This window comes from Microtus ochrogaster, linkage group LG3 (genome assembly GCF_000317375.1).
Source record: "Microtus ochrogaster isolate Prairie Vole_2 linkage group LG3, MicOch1.0, whole genome shotgun sequence".
In the NCBI taxonomy this organism is placed as follows: domain Eukaryota; kingdom Metazoa; phylum Chordata; class Mammalia; order Rodentia; family Cricetidae; genus Microtus; species Microtus ochrogaster.
Genome location: NC_022029.1, coordinates 13,414,949 through 13,438,563, shown reverse-complemented (window position 1 = coordinate 13,438,563; position 23,615 = coordinate 13,414,949). Strand labels below are relative to the sequence as shown.

Sequence of the window (23,615 nt, the reverse complement as noted above, 5' to 3'; positions counted from 1 at the left end):
GGTGCAAGAGTGCACTTTTCCTGCTGCATGGACCAACTCAGGCCTCCATCCCAGAGCAGTCCTGGGTCGCAGCTGCAGATCCTGTCCATGTGGTCAGAGCTAAGTTCACCTTGCTTAGACGTGCACCTGGTAACCAGCCTGCTCAGACCTGGATTCTCTTAAACCTTCAGTGTTTTCTTTAGATGATGTTGATAGCCTTTGAAGGGCACTAAGGCTTGAGTTTGCATTTCTGCAAATTTAGGCTTTGGGAATCTTAAACCACGCGGTGCCTCTTCATTTTCTCTTCGATGGGTTTGGTGTTCAGAGGGCAGCTAGTGACTAGTGGAACGGCTAGATTATCTTTGTGTCTGGAGCCTGTATCATTTTGTTTCTAACATCGGTTACCCTGTTTTTATTTCAGATGGCCAGTTCTTCACCTGGGGAAGGAACAGCCATGGACAGCTGGGCCTGGGGAAGGAGTTCCCCTCTCAAACCAGCCCACAGAGGGTGAGGTCTTTGGAAGGGATCCCACTGGCTCAGGTGGCTGCAGGAGGGGCCCATAGCTTTGCCCTGTCTCTGTCAGGAGCCGTTTTTGGTTGGGGAATGAACAACGCAGGACAGCTTGGGCTCAGTGATGAAAAAGGTAAGCGAAGTCTCTGGACGCCGTCTTCAGTTCACAGGCACATCCATGTGTTTAACAAAGGCTGCTGTGGACTGACTGTGTGCTGGCCTGGTGCAGCAGTGAGCAAGAGCGGACATCTGTGGCTTAGTGGAGACCACATTCTAGGGGGTGGATGCTAATAACAAGCCTGCCAATGTCTAGTGTGTCACATGACTTTAGAATAAGCTCCCCGTTCATCACAAGTCTGTCAGGGGGCGCTCTCTGGTCAGGGTGTATTTGAGCAGAGCTCTATAGGAGACCAGATAGGAAGTAGGACATGGTGAGGAGTATTTCCCGTCAAAGGGAACAGGCACCACCATGAGGATGAGTGGAGGGGCAGCAGAGGTGGAGAGCAAGGATGCTCTGGAGGCCCTGCTACCAAGGACCCCAACGGGCACAGCGAGGAATTTGACTTTCTTCTTCCTCAGTGAGGCAGAGAAGAAACGAAGGGTTTTGAGGAGAGGTGTGGTTTAGTTTGAGTAGCTGTGCGGGCTCAAGGGGGAAGAGATCTGTTTGGAGAGAGAAGCAACGGTCACGTTTTTGTAGTGCTTGAAGATGCTGCTTCTGTCCTAGAATGTGCAGTTGGAAACAAAGAGAAGGCTGGAAGGAACAGGTCATACGCGATAGTTAGTATAGGGAATTATGAGTTAAGGTCTGATATATAAACTTAAGTTTTGCTAGACTTTTCAGGTAGAGTTGGAGGCAGAGAGCCGACTGTGTGAGTCGGGGAGTGAGAAGACATAAAGTTCATACCGATAGTTGTATCTATCTTATTTGAAAGGCCAGCGGTAGTGACATGCTTCTGCTTAATTTATTTTAGACCGAGAGTCTCCGTGCCATGTGAAGCTTTTACGAACACAGAAAGTCGTCTATATTAGTTGTGGAGAGGAGCACACAGCCGTTCTCACGAAGGTGAGGCTTGGGGGACGTGGCTGTGAAGGAGGTGAGACGGGCAGCCTCGCGTGTCGCAGAGTAGCCGTGGTGGCGGATTGCGGGGCTTCGATTCGGCTATTCTCTTTCGCTTTGTTTCGATTGTCCTGGAGGAACAGAAAGAAGACTGCTTTTTAAACATATGCCAATGCTTTCCTCTTGGATAACTTCATAGATTCTCTGGGTGACATTTTAAAATAGCTCAATATAAATAACTTAAAAGTTTGGTATATATACATATGCAAAACAGCACCCATCCTTTGTTCTTTTTAAATAACGCATTTTAATATTTAAAAAATAGTAATTTAGTTGCTATTTTAAAATTATTAGGTGGTGGTCTGGTTGCTTTTAAAAGAACATTTTACATGTTAGAAAGAATGAAAATTCCTCCTTCCATTCCTTTCTTCCTTTTGTGTGTGTGTGTAGTTTTGAGACAAGGTCTCATGCATCAGGCTGCTGTTTATCCTGCCATACAGCATGTGTTAGTCTGGTTTTGAACTCCCGTACTTCCTATCTTTACCTCCTAAGCACTAGGTGTGAGCCACCACCCCTAGCTTGAAAATGTCTTTTCATATTGAGGACTTGCTGTCATATATTGCTTAGCATTTATTCAAGCACACATTTAAAATATTTATCACAGAGTTCATGGAAACTCAGTTTCTTACATGCGAGTGAACCTGAGAACCCTCTCATCTCACCTGTGTTAGCTTTGAACCTGTTTGCCTTCTAACACGTTATCACTTAACAAATGATTCTGCACGAGTCTTTTGCTCGTGTATGTGTGTCATGTACATGCCCGGTGCTTGTGAGGTCCGGAACAGGCCTTTGGATCACCTAGAGTTACCTCTTGGTGAGAGGTTCGGGCCATAAGTGCTGGGAACACACACACACACGCAGGTCCTCTGAAACAGCGGCAAGTGCTGTTCCTAAACGGCTGGGCAAACTCTCCAGCCCTACACCACTGCACGTTAAATCATCTTTAAAATCCCCAAACTGCACCTAGTCCTTAATCCCCAAACGGCACCTAGTCCTTTAAGCAGTGTGGAATTTGTTTCCCACGGCTGAGGGCTTACATTCCTTTATTTTTCTACTTCATAAATGTTTTGAAGAAATGCTGGTGGCCTAGTACCAGGTGAGTGCAGCGCCCTATGCTGACGGGTAGGACGGAACTTACATGTGGTTTTAGAGGACAGCCCTTAGTGCTGACTCTTGTTCCTTGTTAGAGTGGCGGCGTGTTTACCTTCGGGGCTGGTTCCTGTGGACAGCTTGGGCACGACTCCATGAACGATGAAGTTAACCCACGAAGAGTGCTGGAGTTGATGGGCAGTGAAGTAACTCAGATTGCTTGTGGCAGGTGAGTGCCCCTGAGACTCGCAAGCCTGTGGGCTCACTGAGCCTCTGTCGTGTTAAGAAATCTCTTTTCGTTTGTATGCTTTATTTATTTTTTTTTCTTTTATAAGATAGTACTGTGTACCCTGTGCTGGCCTCAAACCCTCAAACTCGTCAGTATGGAATGGAGGCTTCCTCCTGCGCTCACCTCCCAAGGGAAGGGATTATTGGCGTGTGTGTGCCACAGTCACAGCTTTGTTTAAGGAAATCTCAACTGCATGATCACCTGTGTAGGGAAAGTCAGACCGTAGTAGGCATGGTAAGGAAGGATTTTAGGTAAGCAGACCAAGAGGAGGGCACAGGGCCTCATGGGATAGAGGGTGAGAAGCAGAGGTGCAGAAGGAATGTGACAGTTCCTTGCTGTAAGGGCTCTGCTTTTCTTCCGCCCTAAAGGGAGGATGTGGCAGGTTGTTCATCTCTTTCTGCATGTTGCCTTCCTCACCAAGATCAGCAGGCACGTTTGTGACTTCTGCCACAGTCATCTACTGTTCAGTTACACGTCTGCCCTGCCATTACCAAGATACAGATTTGGATCTCCACCACGGACATTAAAAAGCCAGATTTGTAGTGTGCATCTGTAACCCCAGTGCTGTGAGAGGCTGAGACAGGCATATTCCCTAAGTTCACGGGCAAGCCAGCCTAGTTCACCAAGAGACTCTTAAAAGGAGGTTTAACGAGAGACTTAAAAATATCTTTAAAAATAAGGAGAAAATTATTCCTGGCCTACACACCTTCATACACATGCATAGACTCACACACTAGCAAGTGTAACACATACACACACACACACATGCATGCACGCACGCGCTTGCACACACCCCCCCCCACACACTAAAGAGAACCATAAAATCAAATTATACAAACCTTCTCATAATGTCGTAAGCAAGTTTATGCCTTAGTGTTGGACTAGTTACATAGTTGTCCTGGGTCTTAGCCATCGGTTAGCCGTACCTGATTAAGTATCAGAGGTTAAAAGTCTGTTGTTAAAACAAAACAAAAGAACATGGAGAGACTCCCCATGAATCAGTAGGAATTGCTGTGATCTTATGTGAAAGTTAAAAAATCAGATTGTGTACATCCTTATCAGTGGAAAGTACGCTAATGAGTTAATTCTTTTCCTGCAGACAGCACACCCTAGCCTTTGTGCCTTCTTCCGGACTCATCTATGCATTTGGCTGTGGAGCGAGAGGTCAGCTAGGGACTGGACACACATGTAATGTTAAGTGCCCCTCTCCAGTGAAGGGGTATTGGGCTGCCCACAGTGGTCAGCTTTCGGCTAGAGCCGGTAAGAGTGGTATTCATTGCAGTTAATTATATTTTTAAGTAGTCATAACTATTATTTTAATATGTATTTGTTATTTACTTGAACTATTTTGAAAGGGATAAGCATGAGATGGTTTTTGTGTGTGTTTGGATATTTATCATCAAATCATTTGAGCACTTGCTCTGTGCGAAGCTCTGAACAACCATGGGGCTTCTGGGTGTATATCTTATTTTTGTTAGTGGTGCAGGTTAATCTTTTTTTTTTTTAAATATTTATTTATTTACTTATTATGTATACAATATTCTGTTTGTGTGTATGCTTGCAGGCCAGAAGAGGGCACCAGACCTCATTACAGATGGTTGTGAGCCACCACGTGGTTGCTGGGAATTGAACTCAGGACCTTTGGAAGAGCAGGCAATGTTCTTAACCACTGAGCCATCTCTCCAGCCCGCAGATTAATCTTAAAGTCGTAAATTACCATGTTAAGCACTAAATAGCAAGCACAAGACTATTGGCTGTCACCCCCTTGTCAGAAGTGAAGGAATGATCCCTCAAGGACAAAAAAAATTCTAGACGCAGGATTTGAACCCAGATCTGCCTCACTCAGAGGCCTGTGGGTGCTTGCGCTCTGATTCTGGTGTCCTATGACAATGGGATGAGACTTCTTTCTGAAGATTCTCTTGAAGAGATTGGGCCGGCAGACTATTCATATTGACCAACTACTTTATCCTGAAACAATGTATCCAGAACTAGACACTGAACTGCCAAGATATTAAATAGAAATATGATTTAATAATCAAATTTAATTAAAAATTTTAAACTAATAGATTTAGGGCTCCATATGGATTTAAAAATAACAGTTACCAGTTTCCTTACTATATTTGTTTTTGTGAAAAACAGCAAAGAGATTCAATGGCCACATTGGGAAGAGGAACAGTCGAAGGGTCCAGTGACCCTCAAGTTCATCCTCCTCCTTCCTGGATGCTAAGAAACTGAAGGCTTGGGCATAAATAATCTTTGTAAACCTAGCATACAGCACAAAGCTGCTGCTGCAGACCTGTCAGGAACTACTTATGGGACAGATATGTGTGAGAGCTTAAAATATAAAATAGACGGGACTGTGTGCAATAATCTCCAACGCAGAAAAAATAGCTTGGTGTCTACTTTGTCATTTGTAAATATCTTTCTCTGGGTGTCTTCCTCATACTTGGAATACATGTGCTTAGCAAGTATGCTCCTGGGTCTGGTAGTGCCCTCCTGTTACACAGAGACATTCAGGATCACAAGCCCCTAGGCAAGCCTGAGCTCAACCCTTTCCTCCTCCCAGACAATAATAATCTAATCAAGAAACGCAAGCTTAATTTGATACCACAATCTGGCTTGACTTAAGTAGTTATAAATTTCTGCCTGTGTGTTTGACAAGTTATGGTAGAAATTAGAAAATTTCAAATTTTTACGCCATATGCTACGGACTTAATGGCCCTTGTGGTGATAGGAGTCCACGGGGAAGGCTCTCAGGACTATTGCAGCTAGAGGCGGTTAGAGCTTTAAGTTTGTGAATGGGAGGATTATGAGGGAGCAGAGCCGTTGCCTGGAAGTGTAAAATTCATGTCCAAGGAGACCGATCATTCTAGGAGATTATACTTCATGCGAGAGGAGGGAAGAGATATGGAGAGATGAAACAGTGTGAGATACTGGATTATTAGAAGAAATAAAGCAGTTGCATGGATAGGCAATCAGGTCAGCCCTGAAATCATATATATATATACAAGTAACATTAAACAGACTGGGAAGGTTTGTGTTTATTTAGGTGTCTATGTCTGTGCCTATAACAGTAACGAAAAGAGACGATGATCTCAAAGGAGAGGGGAGGGGGCGCGCAATGGTTTAGGGGAAGAAATGTAACTGCATTTCAAGTAAATGAAGAGAAGCAATGAGGTGGTCGTAAGAGTGCCCCCTGCGATGGGGTATCTCCGTGGGACTGGGGAAAGAGGTCTTTGCATCGCTAGCATCATCCTGAGGGGGATAGAGAGGACCACATGCAGATGTATGACTGCTGTGCCTATGTTACCATTTATAGTAGTGCCCGTTTTAGAATCCAGGCCAGTGGCATGATGGAATTAGCATGAGAAACAGAAACAAGGTCAGGGTGAGCGGCGGGGAGGGAGGCTGGCCGGGAGGGTATGGACACTCTTTCGTATATTTATTTTTAACTGAGCTAGAAACAGTCCTGGCGGTGAACTAGGAGAGAAGGCCTCTTCTCTGCACACAGTTAAAGCAGATGAGAAGCCCTTCTGAAGCATACTTTGTAGTATCAGAAGAGAACGGAGGAGAGCAACCACTGAAAGACAAACTGAATTTTATTTATTTATTTATTTTTTTGACAGATCGCTTTAAGTACCATATCGTTAAGCAGATCTTCTCTGGGGGGGACCAGACATTTGTACTTTGCTCCACGTTTGAGGTAAAGTTTTCTTTTGGTTATCACATTTAAAGTGGAATGATGGTAGTCCGTGTTTGTTTTCATGGTTACACAGACGCTTTGCAGCTCTTTGTTTCTACTGATTTTATCTTTCTAAAGGAAACAGACTAAGCCTTGGCCTTATCTCCACGCAGCTCCTTCAGATTGCTCAGTTATCTTCTTCTTAACTCTGTATAGTTCTGATTTATAGTGGAGAATTAACTGTTTATATCCATATTTGTTCTAAATGGAGGCTTAGAGCATTTGTGTTACTATTTTTCTGTTTCTTCACTCTTAGGGACCAAATGAATTATAGACGTTTGATGACTTAGTGGGTTTCGTACATAATAAAGTACAGAATAAATATATGAGAGATTCAAGAAAGTTCAGATCTTTTTTATTATTTATCACCTGCTCTTGATGCCACACCAAGATTTCCCATCTCTCGCTCCTTCATCACACTATCAATTAAGCCACAAAGAACAGTGGCGTGCATGGGCGTGGCAGTGCATGCCTGTGACCCTAGTACTCCTCTGGTAGAGACAGCAGTTCAAGGCTATCCTTGCCTACGTGGCCCATTTGGGCTAGCCTGAGCTACAAGAGTCGCTGTCTCAAAAAGAAAGGAAAGAAAGGGGAAAGGGAGAGGAGACAGCACATTTTGCCTTTCAGAGTTCAAGGTCTGGTATAGGTAGAGAATCTATGGCATTTGTCTAACTCTTTCCTCTCTTCATGGCCAAGGGCAGGCAACTGAAAACACTGCTGAGTTGTGGTTTTCTTCCTCTTTCTCTCTCTCTCTCTCTCTCTCTCTCTCTCTCTCTCTCTCTCTCTCTCTCTCTTTCTTTCTTTCTTTCTCACACTCCTACTTCTATTTAACAAGCCCTATAGGGGTCAAGGTAGTCATTAGAAAAGCAGGAGACTTGGTCAGGAAGAAAGCAGAGGCCCTTTCTCCATCGCTCTGACCCTGCCATGTTTAAGTCCCGTCTCCTGAGTACCATTCTGTGATTCTATACGAAAGGCCCTGGCCAGGCTGGACGCTGCAGTTGCTCAGCTGTGTTTCGGGTCAGGAGTCTGCAGAAAGCCGTCCATTTTAACCATCTTTGGGGTGATGTAGACTTGCTACCTTGGACCTATTTTGGGTTCAGCTTTATAACTTCACAGAGAAATCTTAGAGGAAGTTGAGGTTAAGCCTGTTTTAAAAAAAATGATAAAAACACAGGGCCTGTTCAGTAACTTCTCTGTTTTCAAGTAGTTGTCTTAGTAGAAATTCATTTATGTAAGAAACTAATTCTTATTTTTTTTCTGGGACTTAAACATAAATCTTAAGTTTCCTTCCTTTAATAAATATACAATATGTTCTGTGTAGCTGAACTTTTAATGTAGTAGTAGTGTTCGGTCAGAAAACAACCCACTGATAAAAGGAAGTAAGTTATATGATAGTGTTACTTAGCTAGGAAGTTAAAGTTTCAACTGGTAAGAGGTGTCCCCTTTTTACAGTCTCAAGTTCTCAGTAGAATCTTCCTCCTGCCCACTTTAGAAAGGTAGCCAGACTCCCGTGCAACTCACCACTGCCCTTTGTCTCAGGATGTAGCTGTGCACGCCTGTCTTTTCAAGTACAAAGCCATACATATTTATATATTTTATATATATGTAACACACACACTAGTTTAGATACAGAGATTGAAAATTAAATGATTACCTACCTTTTCACTACTTTAATGTGTGAAGTGTCAGCCAGAAAAATAACGTTTCAGGTTCTTTTGGATTTCACAATATTTGCATATGCAGAAAGTATCTTGGAGATGGAGCCTGTTACACAAGAAACTGACTACAACTCCAGCGCACCGTGGCGGGGCCATATGACATCTTCCCTCATTCTGTACATGAACTTGATACTCACTGGAACTCAAACACACTCAAGCCATGTTGCCCTACATCTTAAGTCATTGTTTGCAGAACCATGAAACAGCACAGCACAGCACAGCACAGCACAGCTCAAACCCACCATGAGGGTTGTCACAGGACATCTTAAATCACGGTGTGCATGAACAAGGCTTCTTGCTGTGGAGTTTTCCATTCCTGGGTCATGTCACTTTTGGAGTTTGAAGCTTTCAGGTTTTGAATGTTCCACCCGTGCTCACATATCCCTTTGCTGTATTAGTCAGGGGTTCTGGGTATAAATTTTTTCATGTTTCTCATATTTTCTTTTGCTTGTAGTCAGGGTAGGACTGAAGAGGGAATGTGGTTGGAATCCCTAGATAGTGTGTTTACTTCAAGCCTGTTATCTGTAATATTTGCCCCCGACTGTGTGTGTGTGTGTGTGTGTGTGTGTGTGTGTGTGTGTGAAATTGAATAGTGATATGCTGGTTTCCAGCTTTGGTTATCCATTAGGACTACTTGGGGGATGCCAAAGCTCAGTACGTGCTGGCAAGTTCTGAAGCACTCAGCTGTACTCCCAGGCTTCGATACTTGCTGCTTATGTACAAGCTAAAAAGAAAAACACTGTACTAGGTCAGTGCTTCTCAAATGTCGCTGGGCTTTGGACTCTCAAGGGAACCTTGAAAATCCCAGTGACCGACACACATTCCGGGCCAGTGCCGATGTGTGCTCCAGGCCAGTTGAGTTAGACCAACAGCAGGCCCGCTTCCAGCGTCCCCCAGGTGACTCAAAGTGCAGTTTTCATGTTTGCTTCCCATAGCCTTGGAGGATGGCGGGAAATTATGCTTTCCTTGTGTCTGGGTTATTGAATATATAATGAAGAATGAGAAAGACAGTTCGAAGTCTCCATGTTTTCTGTAAGTTTGTGTTACTGTCAGTGTGCGTTTGTCCCTTTTTGGAAAGCTGTTCAAGTCTAGTGGTAATAGTGATTTACACCAGGACAGGGGCAAAGGCAGCTGGGTGTGTGTTCAAGTTGTCCATGATGATTTAAGAGTTTCTTTGATGTTTCAGTATTATGTTTGTTCTTTTAGTATATGTCTGTAGTCCTTCTTTATAGAACAGTTATCAAGACCCAGATGATCTGATGAGGGTTGCAGGGCTTTCCTTTCTCAGTATAATGCCAGCTCACAACTTTGGAGTACAACTAGCAAGTTTCACTTGAAAGCTCTATTTTACGTGCAAGAGCAAAGGAGAAAACTGCATATTCTATGAATTAATGGCTTTGACTGCTTAGATTTTCCTTTTTCCTTCCTTTAGAAGGCAGAAAACACTGTCAACTCTTTGTAGTTCTGGATTATAAATAAGTGTGGGAGAACAAGCTGAAAACAAGAAGGTTTAGCAAATGAAAGTACTTTCAATATTTCTTTAAAATGCCACTAAGTGGGTCGGTGAGTCAGCTCAGATAGCAAGGATGTGACTACTAAGGGCCCGGTAGATGGAAAGCACCAGCTCCTGTGAGCTGCCCTCTCCCCTCACACATGAACCATTGCACACGTGCACACACTCAGGCACGTACACACTCATTAGTACACCATTGGAATTAAAAAGAATCATTGGGGTTGGAGTGGGAGATATGGTTCAGTGGTTAAGAACCTTCTGGCTGCTTTTCCAGAGGACACAGGTTCAGTTCCCAGCACCCACATGGTAATTGATAACCTTGCAACTCCAGTTCCAGGGGGATCCAGTGCCTTCTTCTGGTCTCTGTGGGCAGTGGGCGTGCTGACAAAACACACATGCATACAAAAAAATCAATTTAAAAATAGGTATCACTAAAGAAAGGATGTACAGTGTGGACAGCGTGTGGGATTTTCAAAGCTATTATTAACATCCTTTTTGATACTTTCTTTCATAAGTTTGTAGGTATATACTTGAAGCCAGAAATTAAGAGTCACTGGGGCTGAGGAGATGGCTCAGTAGTGAAAAGGCTTGCCCTGCAAGTGTGCGGACAAGAGTTCAGATCCCCAGAACCCTTGTAAAAGCCAGGTGGGTGTGGCATTAATCCCATCATTGGGAGGTGGAGACAGAGGCTCCCTGGAGCAAGCAGGCTAGCTCTAGACTAGCCAAGTGGTGAGCTCTAGGTTTACCTGAGAGACCTTGTTTCCAGGCGGAGAACAATCAAGGAAGAGTGACCAAGTCGTCAACCTCTGGTGAACACATGGTTGTACTTGAATATGTGTGCACACCTTGTACATATACCCGCACATGTGAAAACACAAAGGGCATGCACTGCACACACAAGCAGTAAAAATTCATGTGACACTAAATTTTCAGAAATTTCTTACACTATAGATTTATAACTAAATTCTGCTTTTTTTTTAAAAAAAAAAAAACTTACTTAAGCAGAGTTTTAGGTAGCCCAGGTTGGCCTTGAGAACTCACTATGTAGCTGGGGATGGTCTTGAACTATTGATTCTCCTCCCTCTCCTCACCTCCCAAGCGCTGGGATTACAGGCATGTACCATCATGTCTGGCTTAAACATTTTATGCTACATTTTATTGGAGTGGAGTGAACAATTACGGCAAGTAACCAATACCTCTGTGGTCTGGTGACTCAGAGCAAGGGAAAGGAGACCTAGAAAAGTGGTCATTGAGTTGAAATGGACTCTCTAAAGAACACCTCCTCAAGGGTGAAGGAGACAGGGCTTGATGGAGGGAAATGTTGGGTTTCGGTCACTTGCAAAGGAGGTCTCACACATACAGTCCGGTGTGGTACCCAGAAGTTGAGGCAAGGGAGTGATGTTCTTGTACCGTGGCTACCTGCCACCAAGTATAATGGAGAGGAGCAATGGCCTAGGGCAGATCCCCATGGATGCAGTAGTGGGCAGATGTGTCTGCTCTAAGGGAGAGCCACCAGTGCCTTCAGTTCATGAAGGACAATGTGGAGACCATTGGGGAAGGAGACGAGAAGAGATCCGTGTCTATTGTTTCTCTTTTCTCTTGTTATTTCTCCAGAATTCTTCTCCTGCTGTTGACTTCAGGACTGTGAACCAAGCACATTATACCAACTTGATAAATGACGAAACCATTGCACTTTGGAGACAAAAACTCTCAGAACACAACAACGCAAATACAATCAAGTACGTAATTGCTGTCTGCTTTCATTTTGTTTCTTCCAAAGCTCACTGGAATTTTCTAGCTTCGTGGCTGATATTCTTCTCTGCACCTACAGAGGTTGTGAATATAAGTGGAGTTTTGCATTTATGAAATCATTCTTGTAAATTTATTCGGGACCTCATCTCATTAGCAACCCCCATTAACACAGTGATTTGCACACCAATTCTCGCTCCTCAACTTGACTTACTCATTGCAAGATCTTTGAAATCCCATGGAGGAAGACCTGGGTTGGTCTCTTTGCTGAGGGCTCTCTGTATTTTGTTGCCTATAGAAAGGGTTTTCTTCACACTGTTATGTCAAGGAATCTTGAATCTTCTAACCCTGGCTGTCCTGTCACTCACTCTGTAGGCCAGGCTGACCTCAAACTCACAGAGATCTACCTGCCTCTGCTTCCAGAGTGCTGGGATTAAAGGCGTGTGCCACCACCACCTGCTAAGAATCTTGAATCTTAACAGCCTTTTATTTTTAACTAATTTCAGTAACTACAGTTTTGTCATTTAATGCGATTAGTTGAAAATAATTCAAAAGGTGTCTGGCGGAAAGACACATTAAAAACGTGAGGCTTTTGTTGAGTGTTAGATTTTAAATGAAAATAGTTTTCTGTACATTTTGTTATAAATTTTTGTTGACTTTGAGCAGCGTTTACCTGTTTGTCCCATAGTCTCATCCATGAGAACAAATAAATCAATCTATAAGAAAGCCGGCTGTCCTGAGAGATGCATGGTGGGTCTTGCTTTATGATCTAGACAGCTGAAGCAAATGCCTAGGCCTGCCCTGCAACAGCTGGCGTCTCCTGTGGTCAGCATTGCTCAGGGGCAGAGACTAGAGGGTAGTGAGGGGTAGTAAGGAAGGCCAAGAGGTCAGGCTGCTGAGCAGTCGGCAGCCGTAAGCATCGGCTTCACCAGTACTTCTTATAAAATGTTTCCTTATAAAATGACGCTAGAGGAGATCACCTCTGAAGAGTTCACCTCATCCAGAGTCTACAGCCAATAGAAATTACTATGGTTTCTGATTTTTGTTATTGTCGCTTCTTGTTTTTGCTGTGCGGAGACACCATGATCATGGCAACTCTTACAAAAGAAAACATTTAATTGGGTGACTTTCATTTTCAGAGGTTTACTTCATTATCTTCATGGAAGGCGCGGTGGCTTGCAGGCACCCATAGTGCAGGGAAGGAGCCGAGAGTTCTATATCTTGATGCAAAGGCAGTAGAAGGCGTCTGTGTCCCACACTAGGTATAGTCTGAGCACATGAGACCTCAGAGTTTACCCTCACAGTGACACACTTCTGCCAACAAGGCCACACCCCCTTAATAGTGGCCAAGCAGCCGTACACATGGCTCTATGGGGACTGTTCCTATTTAAACCATCAGAGCCTCCTCCCAGTCATTTACTTGTTCTACCCCTTGCCTTCCGTGGCAGTCCTGGGTCCTCATAAAGCAGGCACTGCTACAGGTTCTGCAGAATTTAGGCAATAGGAGTAAGTCTTTACTCGTCTTTCTCGGATGGTCAGTAGAATAGGAAGACATGGCCCGGTATTTATTAACTAATGTACTTGGGAAATAACAGCTCACTTTTTGTTTTATTTCATTGTTCTTGTTGTTTTAGAAATGGTGGAAAGAGAATGTCCAAGTTTTTTTGTTAGAAACAACTTTTCTATTATAGGTTTTGACACTTTTAGAAGAAATCTACAACCTGCGGGACCACTTGTTCTTGTCGAAATGCAGGCGAAACCCTGTTCTCTAAATCGGGTGTGCACCTGCTAGAGGAGTGAAGCTGCCCTCGTGGCCTAAGGGCCTGGCTAATCAGATGACTGGCTTGCTGCTGATGCTTTTATAAGCACTGATTTGTAATTCTGAAAGACATCTCTCCCCTTTCTGTCTTACATAGCGGCGTCGTTCAGATACTGTCTTCTGCAGCTTGTTGGAATGGAAGTTTTCTGGAAAAAAAGTAAGTGACCTAGATAGAAGCTCACAAACCCATGTGTCGTGTAAATACTTACCAAAGGCTGGGAAACCCTTCATTGGAATAGTATTTGGTTTTAGTTGAAAGGGAAAATCTGACATTTGCATACAATTGAAATGTCCACTAATGATGGATTAGAGGACCCCAGGGTGGCCGTGTTTACTCACCCCCACTGGCAGATCTGCAGAGAGCAACTGTCCCTCAGGAGATTCCTAAAGTACTGCTCCCCGCATGTCTTTATGATTTGTTCTTAAAATCAGAATTCTCTAAGTTATTCCTCTTGTTTGCTAAGGTAATTTTCATTTCTATCAGGAATGAGAAATGAAGATGTTTTAGGGAGGCTCCATTCAGGGGCTCCTTGGATTTAGGCTCAGCTCTGACCAAAACCAGAGGCAGTAAATAAGATGTCTCTTATAGCCTTATGTCTTCTGCAGATGCCCGTCAGAAAGCTCATATTGCAGAATGGTCTTGCTAAGGGTTAGGAGCTTTGGCGAATTCAGTCCCTGTCATTTCATAGTGTTTTTCAGCCACTGTCTAGTTAATGATATGTTAAGATGAGTATGCCAATCAGGTCTCTGTTAGTGTAACAAATTCTTGCCGTAACTGAAAAGGACATGCGTGCCTACCTTGGGTGTGTGTGTTTCAGCATTTTCAGCCAGTGGTCAGGTTGCCACTTTTTTTTTTTTTTTTTTGGACCAGTGGTGAAGAAATCCATCATAGTAGGAGATTCCAAGTAGAAGCTACTCACCTTATGTTGGTTGCCAGGGAGAGGGTGAAGATCTGGTATTAAAGGGTACCAATCCAGTGACCCCCCCCCTTCCTTACACTATGGCTCACCTTCTGAGTGCTTTGCCATCTCCCAGTGATTCTGTAGGCCTTCTACACATTCCATTAAGCAAAGAGTCAAAATGCAAATTATAGCATTGAAGGGGACTAGCAAGAGTGGTTAGAGGGCGGGCAGAGGGAGGTGAATGGAGTGGGCATTTCAATGCACAGCATATGCTTATATGAAAATGTCCCTTGTAAAAGAGTACCATGTATAATTAATATACACAATCAAAAAATATTTTAAGTATAGCAGTTAGACTTCAGTACTCTGTGTGATTTTCCCCAGTCTCTCAACGCTTGATTAGTCAAAGTTTTCTTTAATACATTTAAATTAATTCTTTGAAAATTTTATACAAGTGTACAATGTATGTTGGTCATATTAACCCCCGCATCTCCCCAACTCCTTCCAGATCTACCCCTGTCCCCATCCACTCACTCGCCCAATGCGTGCTGCCTATATACACACGGAGATGGGGGCATTCCTGGAGCATGATTGGGTCGAGCTACCAGGGACCACACTATTAACGAAAAGCCCCCTTTCTCTGGTAGTAATCAGCTGACAGTAGGATTTGAGCAAGGATTGGGGTAGTGAGTCCATCCTCACTTCTTGCGGGAGTGCAAACCAAACCGGGGCAAATGAAAGTGCTGTTAGGTTCATTCTGTTGGTTTTTTTTTTTCCTCCCAAATTAGTGTTCTGTAGTATTTTGTCAACTGGATCACGTTTAAACTCGCTGAGAATGGATAAGCTAATTAACTACTCACAGTTTTTTATCAGTGTTTGTTTGCTCTTTATTTTCTTTTATTACATATGGATTTTTGTTTTTTTATTTAGAATTGATGAGCATTTTAAGACCAGCCCCCAGATCCCCGGGATTGACCTGAACTCCACTCGGGTTTTGTTTGAGAAGCTAATGCACTCTCAGCACGCCATGATTCTGGAACAGGTGTGTCGCTCGCTTATAAAACACCATCAACACGCAAGAGTTCAGCTCTGATGGTAAAAGGGACAGCAAGGTGAAACGGCAGAGTCTCGTACAAGCCTTAATCTCGTGAATATGCTAGTGTTGGGCGCTGGGCTATCTTTTGCTTACCTCTCTAAAGTACCAGATCTCTGGGTGGGAAGCCGGGAGTCTGAACCAGAGCCTGGCACCTACTCTTTGCCCAGTGCCCCCTGAGTAAGCAAGAGTTGTGAGTTCATCAGATGACTTAGGAATTTGGAGGCGAGTTACTTAAGTCTCAGATACGTTTACATTTCTCACACTTCTTTTTTCTTTCTTGCAGATACTAAACAGCTTTGAAAGCTGCCTCATCCCCCAGTTGTCAAGTTCACCCCCAGATGTGGAAGCGATGAGAATCTATTTAATACTACCAGAGTTTCCCCTGCTTCAGGATTCCAAGTATTACATAACGCTCACTATTCCCCTGGCGATGGCCATTCTTCGGCTGGATACAAATCCTAGCAAAGTATTAGGTAAATTCATCAAATTTAATACCACTGTTTTCGGACTTCCGTACTTTGTCTTGTCAGCTGACTCTTTGGACTGAGCACTAACCCTCTATTTAATAGCTTTACCATGTAATTCTTTCTTTGCTGTTGATTTCTAGCTAACCCTGTTTGCAGTTTGGGCGAACTGAACTGTTATTTAACTCAACTTGAAATGATTCATGACAGATTAATCCCAATTTTGAGGTATTTATAATGTTAGGTTATTCATCATTAACATATCCCCCCACACACATTTGCTTGCAGTTGTAATGCCTTGAATATTATTATCTGTCTGTCTATCCATCTGCAGTACTGACTTTAGGGGGTGGGACCAAATGGACAGCTTTTGGGATGCAGAGATCTCCAAGAAAGGAGAGACAGAGTGACCCGGTGAGGACTTACGGAATGTTTGTTTTGTTTTTCTTTTTTAGGACAGTTGAGTCCACACTGATTTTTGCAGGCTCCGGACACTTTGCTGAGATAAGAACCTTCCGTTCCTCAGCGAGCTGGAGAGGGTCTCTGCTGGAGTAGCGCCCGAGACGTTTTTAGTGATCCAGTGCAGAAACCTGTCACCTGGCCTTTTACTTTTTTTCCTTCCCTTGGTAATTTTTTCAGGTGTTTGTCGCGGCTTGGTAGCTTCTGTGGTTCAGACGGCCCTGGAGCATGGCTTTCCCTCGAGCAAACAGACCTGCCTCTGGCTTCCCCATTGCTTCCACCTTCACACAAGAGATGAATCCAGAAGTCATAATGAATGGCTTAGTAATACATTAAGACTTAATGCTTTCCAAGAACAGGGGCTGTTCAGAGCGTGTTTTCTTAGATGTTTCTAATAAATGTAAAATAGAGGGGTGGCAGTTTTTAAGACATTTTATCAGACTTTTTAAAGCTTTGGCTTTTTAATTTTTCTTTTTATTTTTCCAGGTCAGATAACAAAACTGAATAGGATTATTCAATTCTGTAATTAATTTATTTCTAACATCTTATAGTTCAAATTTAAGAGAAATTCTCAAAGTAGAGTGAACACAATAGATGTCTGCACACAAATCTAACAGCTATCTATAGTTTGTCCATTTTTTTGTTCTTTCCCCACTTTAGCTTTTTAAAGTTTTTTTTTATGTTTATGGATATTTCGCCTGCATGTATGTCTGTGTACCATGTTCCTGCCTGGTGCCGTAGAGGCCAGAAGAGGGCATCAATACTCTGGAACTGGAATTTCAGATGGTTGTGTGCAGCAGTGTATGTATTAGGAATAAAACCTGGGTCTGGAAGAGCAGTCAGTGCTCTTAACCACTGAGCTGTCTCCTCAGCAGCTTCTCCCGCCCCCGCTTTAATTTTTAGTGAAATATTTTAAGTAAAGAAAACCTTATGGATTCCAGTGTGGTTAAGGTCATTTCTGAAGAATCTAGTGATAAAATCCTGCTTGGTTGGATATGAGAAAGTATCACCTGGAGAGAATATATGTCACGGCTCTCTTAAACATTAATTATGTCTCATAACAGGAAGGAGTGGTTTCTCTCTTCCCCCGAAACTGAGGTGTCCCTTGCACTCCTGGTACAGAATGTCAGGAGTGGTGAAAGGGGTGCTGGCAGGACCAGGGTGCATGAATGCTGCTGCAGTAGGTGCAGCCAGCGTCCTGCCGTCCAGAGCGTGACTGGACCCCACCCAGCCTTGGCACCAACTTTTTCAGACTAACCTTCAGCACGAGTCTGAAACGAACAAACAAACAAACAAGCATAAAAGTCATTTAAGATAGAAAAAGGAAGGGGGAGATGGCGGTGGGGGAGAAGGAGGAACGAGGAAATAAAGGTGTTAAAAGTTTAGGATTTCTTGAACAACTGTTTTCTCCAGACATGTTCCAATGGTTCTTTCTTAAAATCAGTTTTGGGAAACTGTATTGTAGACTAATATTTATCTTCTAGTTGTAGGAGCTTTAGCTGTCAGGAAGAAGACATAAGAACACTTGCCTGAGGTTTTGTGTTAAAACATGTCTTATGTCTTTCTTAAGATAACTGGTGGTCTCAGGCATGCCCAAAATACTTCTTGAAGCTGGTGAACCTCTATAAAAGTGCAGTCCTTTATCTGCTGAGGGGACGGAAGACATTCCTCATCCCTGTGGTCTTCAACAATTACGTGACTGCAGCCCTGAAGCTGCTGAAGAAATTATACAAGGTAACCCTCGGGGATGGGGGGGGGGTGTGTGTAGGAGGAAGTGTCCTGGGGGCCTCTCTCTGGGAGACTTCTCACTTCTCTGGTTTCACTTGTTCTTATCTTCTGCTTTGGGCAGGTAAATCTTAGAGTGAAGCATGTGGAGTATGACTCGTTTTACATTCCCGAGATCTCCAGTCTGGTGGACATTCAGGAAGACTACCTCATGTGGTTTTTACATCAAGCAGGAATGGTAAGAGTTCATGTAAAACATATTTTAAAGCTCTGGCCTTTTTGTGTCTTTGTATTTTTTGTTTGTTTTTAAAATGTAAACGTGGCCCATTGTGGAGGATCAAAAATGTGAGCCTATTTCCGCCTTGTCTGAAGGTCAGAGTTTCAGCTTGCTCAGAGTTGTTGCTATTCCACCACGACCAAAGGTCAGAGAGTTGGAACTTAATTCTATTCCTTCTGACAAAGGTCCCACCTAGATTTAGAGCAGAGAGTTCTACTCTCTCAAGGTTATTGTCCACGGGTGTGTCTAATATCCAGACCTTGTATTTCACGTATAGAGAAGTAGATCTGTTTCCACCTCAAACAAAAATCTAAGGGTCCAACTAAGTTCTTATTCCCATAGGGAGATAACAATGGATTCCATTCAGGAAGTGCTTTGCCTACAGACAGAATGTTTTGGTGTAGTGTGTTACCTGTCTTGTTCTAGCAACAGAATGTTTAACTAAGCAGGTAGCCCGCAATCTTCAACTGATCTGTTCATTTCCTTGTATCATGGTAATGCAGTTTTTTATCTTACTCCTACCTTTTGAGGTTGGGGTATTTAAACAAATGGAAATTAAACACGGGTGGTTTTCAGTATTCACTAAAACTCCCTCCTGGTACTATTCTATGCTTCTGTTTTATTATTTTCACTCGTATCTTTGTTTTCTTTACTTATTTTTCTAATCCCCAGGCCCCTACTATGGTTAGTAGTAACCTTGTTGAAGCTGCTCTCTGACAACCCATATACCTTGTCTTTGGCTTTAATGCTGGTGTCACACCTGTCTTTCAATTCACATTTACGTTGTTGAAACTTGGAAATATTTAAGGTAACCCTAAGCATCATCTGGGGCTAGGATATAACTTAGTGGTGAAGTGTGTGCTTAGCATGTTCAGGGCTCTAGGTTTGATCCCAGTACTACATTAAAAAGGAAGAAGGGAAGGAAGGAAGATCAAAATATCTAAAGTGGTCAAATTGATAAAAGCAGTGGATTGATGGTTGGCAGAGGTGGTCTGCTGACAATGGGAAGTGCGAGTTGTTTTTAAATGCATTTTAGGCTCCAGTTTAATAAGATGTGATGGTTCTAGAATTCTGTTGTATAACAGGGTGAACATTTCAGGGGTTGTTTTTGTTCTGTTTTTGTAGTATTTTATCTTAAGTGTTTGTGCTTGAGTGTTTTATCTGCACGTGTGTTTGTGCACCATGTTCATGCCTGGTGCCTGCAGCCAGGCAAGGGCATTCGATCTGGGAATGGAATTAGAGACTGCTGTGAATTGCCATATGATTCCTGAGAGTTGAACCTGGGGCCTCTGCAAGAGCAGCCAGTGCTATTAACTGCTGAGCCATCTCTCCGTTCCCTTGTTTGGTTTCTGAGATAAAATCTCATGTATCCCAGACCAGCTTCAGACTTACTGTATAACCAAAGATGACCTTAGTTGTCTTGCCTCCCCACCTCTTCCCAAGTTCTGGAATTACTAGTATGTGCTTCCACACCTGTTCTTTATGCCTTGTTGGGTATCCAACTCAAGACTTCATTCAGCCCCTAACTAATGAACTGTGTCACCAGTGGATAGATTGAGTTTTCCCACCTCAGCAGCTGCTTCCAAATTGCTACTTTGAGGCTTGTATCACTTATAAATGCTCAGCCAATAGCTCAGGATTATAACTAGCTAGCTCTTACAACTTAAATTAACCCGTTTCTATTAATCTACATATTGCCACATGGCTCATGACTTTACCTATCCTTCACCATGTCCTGTTTCCTCTGCGATTGGTTAGCTATCATGCAAATATTTTTAATACTGCTTATTAATACATTTGAAAATAGTGAAGATGTTATACTTTATATTATATACTTATTTTTTTGAGTCACAAATTAGATATCTGGACATTGATAGATAAATTTGCAGCATTTCTTGGATTTTGGAAGATCTAGCACACAGCTGCCTTCTAGGAGTCACCAGATGTCTGGGTGGAAGAACATCTTTTTCTTAATTATTAATTTATTTATTAAGTATACAGTGGTCTGCCTTCATATGTCCCTGCAGGCCAGAAGAGGGCACCAGATCTCATTACAGATGGTTGTGAGCCACCATGTGGTTGCTGGGAATTGAATTCAGGACCTTTGTAAGTGCAACCAGTGCCCCTAGCCTCTGAGCCATCTCTCCAGCCTGGAAGAACATCTTTTAGATAAGACTTTTTGCCCGGCGGTGGTGGCGCACGCCTTTAATCCCAGCACTCGGGAGGCAGAGGCAGGCGGATCTCTGTGAGTTCGAGACCAGCCTGGTCTACAGAGCTAGTTCCAGGACAGGCTACCCTGTCTCGAAAAAACCAAAAAAAAAAAAAAAAGACTTTTTATGTACCACCGTCGCCACTGATTTACCCCTGGTGTTGGGGATCATTTGCTAGTCATTGTTTTCACTCTTTTTACATGATCTGCCCAGACCTTGCAATCACCTCTTCTTGAAAATGGCTTGTATTAGGATGTCCTACATCCCTAACTCAACTCTGATAATGTTTGACATAGCCTCAAGGTACTGTGGATTCCAGTTTGCTAGCCCCTAGACATGGCAGGAATTGCTCAGCGGTCGCAGCGGGCCTGGATAATGGAGGGTTTTGGGATTTGTGCACATCAGAATACCAGAGAGCAGGTGGTCGTTTGGGCCTTCTCTTCAGTGCAGCTGGTTTAAGAGATGCCTCGGAGGCTAGTCCTCACCACTGTCGGGGTGGGGCAGTTTCCCTGTATGGTTTTTGAGCTGTTCTGTGGCCAACTCCAAGGAAAAGTATTTCCATAAGTGTATTTAACTAAATAGCCAAGGTAGTTTTCTTTGTCAGGTGATAGATGATCAAAGTAATGGTAGAAATATTTTTTTCTCATGGAAAGTTTAAAAATTGGGACACTGGTATTCTTTGTAAGGTTTTGTTTTTGTTTTGAAAAACAAAATACTTTTCAATAGAAAAGTTTTAAAAGAGTAGATATTGGAATTTCTACATGGGAGCATCAGTGGATTCTAGTCCTACTTAATTTAGAGATTATGAGAGGTCAGTTTGTGAGTTAGAAAATGTTAGCGACAGAAATGAGTCTGAATGAGTTATTTCCGGTGATTACCTCATCCGCAGGTAGAACACAGAGGCCCAGGGACAGTTTTTCTCTAGCTTGGCGTGCCTGACATTCAGCTCTTCTCATTTCCTTAACTGTTATTATTAGAATGTCAATGGCCATGACCACAGTGTCTGAGTAGACGTGCCAAAGTGACCGGTTTTACCAGTTTCTCTCTGTGATAAGCACAGGTGTTATAAACAGATGTCCTACCGGATCTTAGTCTTCATCTCCGCTTTGGTAAATAAAGCCATTGCTACAAGATAGAAGATTGACTGAAGTTAGTGTGTGACTTTTTAATCTTTCTGTAGAAATTTTTCTATTGTAGAAGGCACAGTGTAATTAGAAATTGAAACTTGTTTCTTGATGTCTTGAAGTATTGATTTAAATACTAATGGCATTTCATATAATTTTTATTTTAATCACTTTAAAATAAAAATAGTGAATAATTGGTTTGCTGTATTAATACTTAACCTGGTACTAGCACAGTGGAGAAGACAAAGCACATGGTCCTTTCTAGAAGGACTGTCTAGGGGTACTGTGGGAGGTCCCTGCAAAGAAGTGAACTGTGGAGAGGCAACAAAGAAGCTCAGTTCAGCACGGGTTAGCTGGGCTGCTTCAGACTTCTATAGTCTGACACCAGGGCACTTTGTTTTAGACACACTTAAGTACAGTACAATTTTGGGAAAAAGGCCGCCTGGTAACAATTATATCAGTACCATGTGCATGGTAAGTTTAAGGCATGATTGCATCGAAACACTAGCAAAGTACATGTGACCATGAAGATGGGTTTGATAGCTAAGGGCCTAGGATTCGGTGTGGTCTCTAACCAAGATGGCATACAAGTCAGCAGGCTATAAAGTACATGTGACGTCTCCCCTAAGGATGGGTTTTCTTGATTGAGAAGCAAATTAAAGATGAAGGTCTAGGGATTTGGGTGTGGTCTGGCTCTATAGGTAGCAAAGGTCACCAGGTCATTAATAACATTTCTGGTTTCTCCATGCTTATCTGTGAGCACTCACACCCTCTACTGGTGTGGTAGAACACACCTTTAATCCCAGCACTTTGGAAGGCAGGGGCAGCTAGATCTTTGTGAGTTCAAGACCTGCCTGGTTCATAGAGTGAGTGGAACTATATAGTAATACTTTATCAAAAAGAAAGGAAGGAAGGAAGGAAGGAAGGAAGGAAGGAAGGAAGGACTGGATTAAATTTCCAACTTTGATCTGCTGCTTTTGGCCTTAGTTGGGTAAGTTAATTTCTTTAGGCCTGAGAGTTATGCGGGCTTCCGCCGTGCTTGGCACACCAGAAGCTTTCAGCGACTGTTTTTCACAAGTAGCTCTTGAACACCTACACATGTCATTACCTTGGCTAGTTGCTAGAATGGAACACAGCCCTATGTTTTCTGCCTCGAGGAGCAAAGCACAGACAGGGATGGTTCTGCAGTGCCTGATTTTGTTCACTTTAAGAAGGAGCAATAATGGATTATTTTATTTGCTAATAATGTGCTGCAGTCCTCATTTGCAAACTAAAAGGCACACAGAGTGAATGTCTGGATGTCTCTGCAGGCTCCCATAGAGGGCAGTGCAAGTGTGGCATCCAGTGGTTTGCAAAAGGCCTTCGGAGACAAGATCTGATAAATCGTGGCATCTTGCTGTCTCATACGCTTTGAAAAATGAGTTTATGCCATAAATGCAATCTGCTGCAGGCAGAGACCTTGAAATACTGTACCAGTACTGTGGAACCTTATGTTTGTGAGACTCATTTCGGCAAATGGGTAGCCCAGGATAAACAGCCTTGTAAGAGGTGATCAGTTCAATGGTAAACTCAAAATAGATTGCTGTATTAGCCTGAGTGTGAGACCTGCTTCTGTGTTCCAGACTTGGCTCTCAGGGCTGGAATCGTCTCTCTGGTGTTTCTCAGTGCAGAGAAGTGCTCTAAGATCCCTGTTGCGGGAGGTCCTTCCGCTCCTCCAGCCTATAGCCGCTGAGATACCAGCCCATTGGGGAGTGGTCTCTCTCCCTTTAAAAAAGCGGCCACTTCCTTCTCTCGCTCTCTTCACTTCCTGCTCGGCTGGCGACTAGACTCCCT

The 23,615-nt window shown here is 43.1% G+C and overlaps 1 protein-coding gene across 2 annotated transcripts in view; it reads left to right on the top strand.

The window, feature by feature from the left end:
- Herc3 (HECT and RLD domain containing E3 ubiquitin protein ligase 3) overlaps positions 1 to 23,615 on the top strand; it is a 121,450-nt gene that overhangs the window by 34,136 nt on the left and 63,699 nt on the right. For both annotated transcript variants that reach the window (XM_026785959.1, XM_005360562.2), the window contains exons 5-15: positions 401 to 622; positions 1,461 to 1,552; positions 2,794 to 2,924; positions 4,084 to 4,244; positions 6,611 to 6,687; positions 11,572 to 11,696; positions 13,623 to 13,682; positions 15,358 to 15,469; positions 15,807 to 15,996; positions 18,017 to 18,180; positions 18,296 to 18,409. In XM_026785959.1, coding sequence (XP_026641760.1) covers positions 401 to 622; positions 1,461 to 1,552; positions 2,794 to 2,924; positions 4,084 to 4,244; positions 6,611 to 6,687; positions 11,572 to 11,696; positions 13,623 to 13,682; positions 15,358 to 15,469; positions 15,807 to 15,996; positions 18,017 to 18,180; positions 18,296 to 18,409 — 1,448 coding nt within the window. The remainder of the gene's footprint in view (positions 1 to 400; positions 623 to 1,460; positions 1,553 to 2,793; positions 2,925 to 4,083; positions 4,245 to 6,610; positions 6,688 to 11,571; positions 11,697 to 13,622; positions 13,683 to 15,357; positions 15,470 to 15,806; positions 15,997 to 18,016; positions 18,181 to 18,295; positions 18,410 to 23,615) is intronic.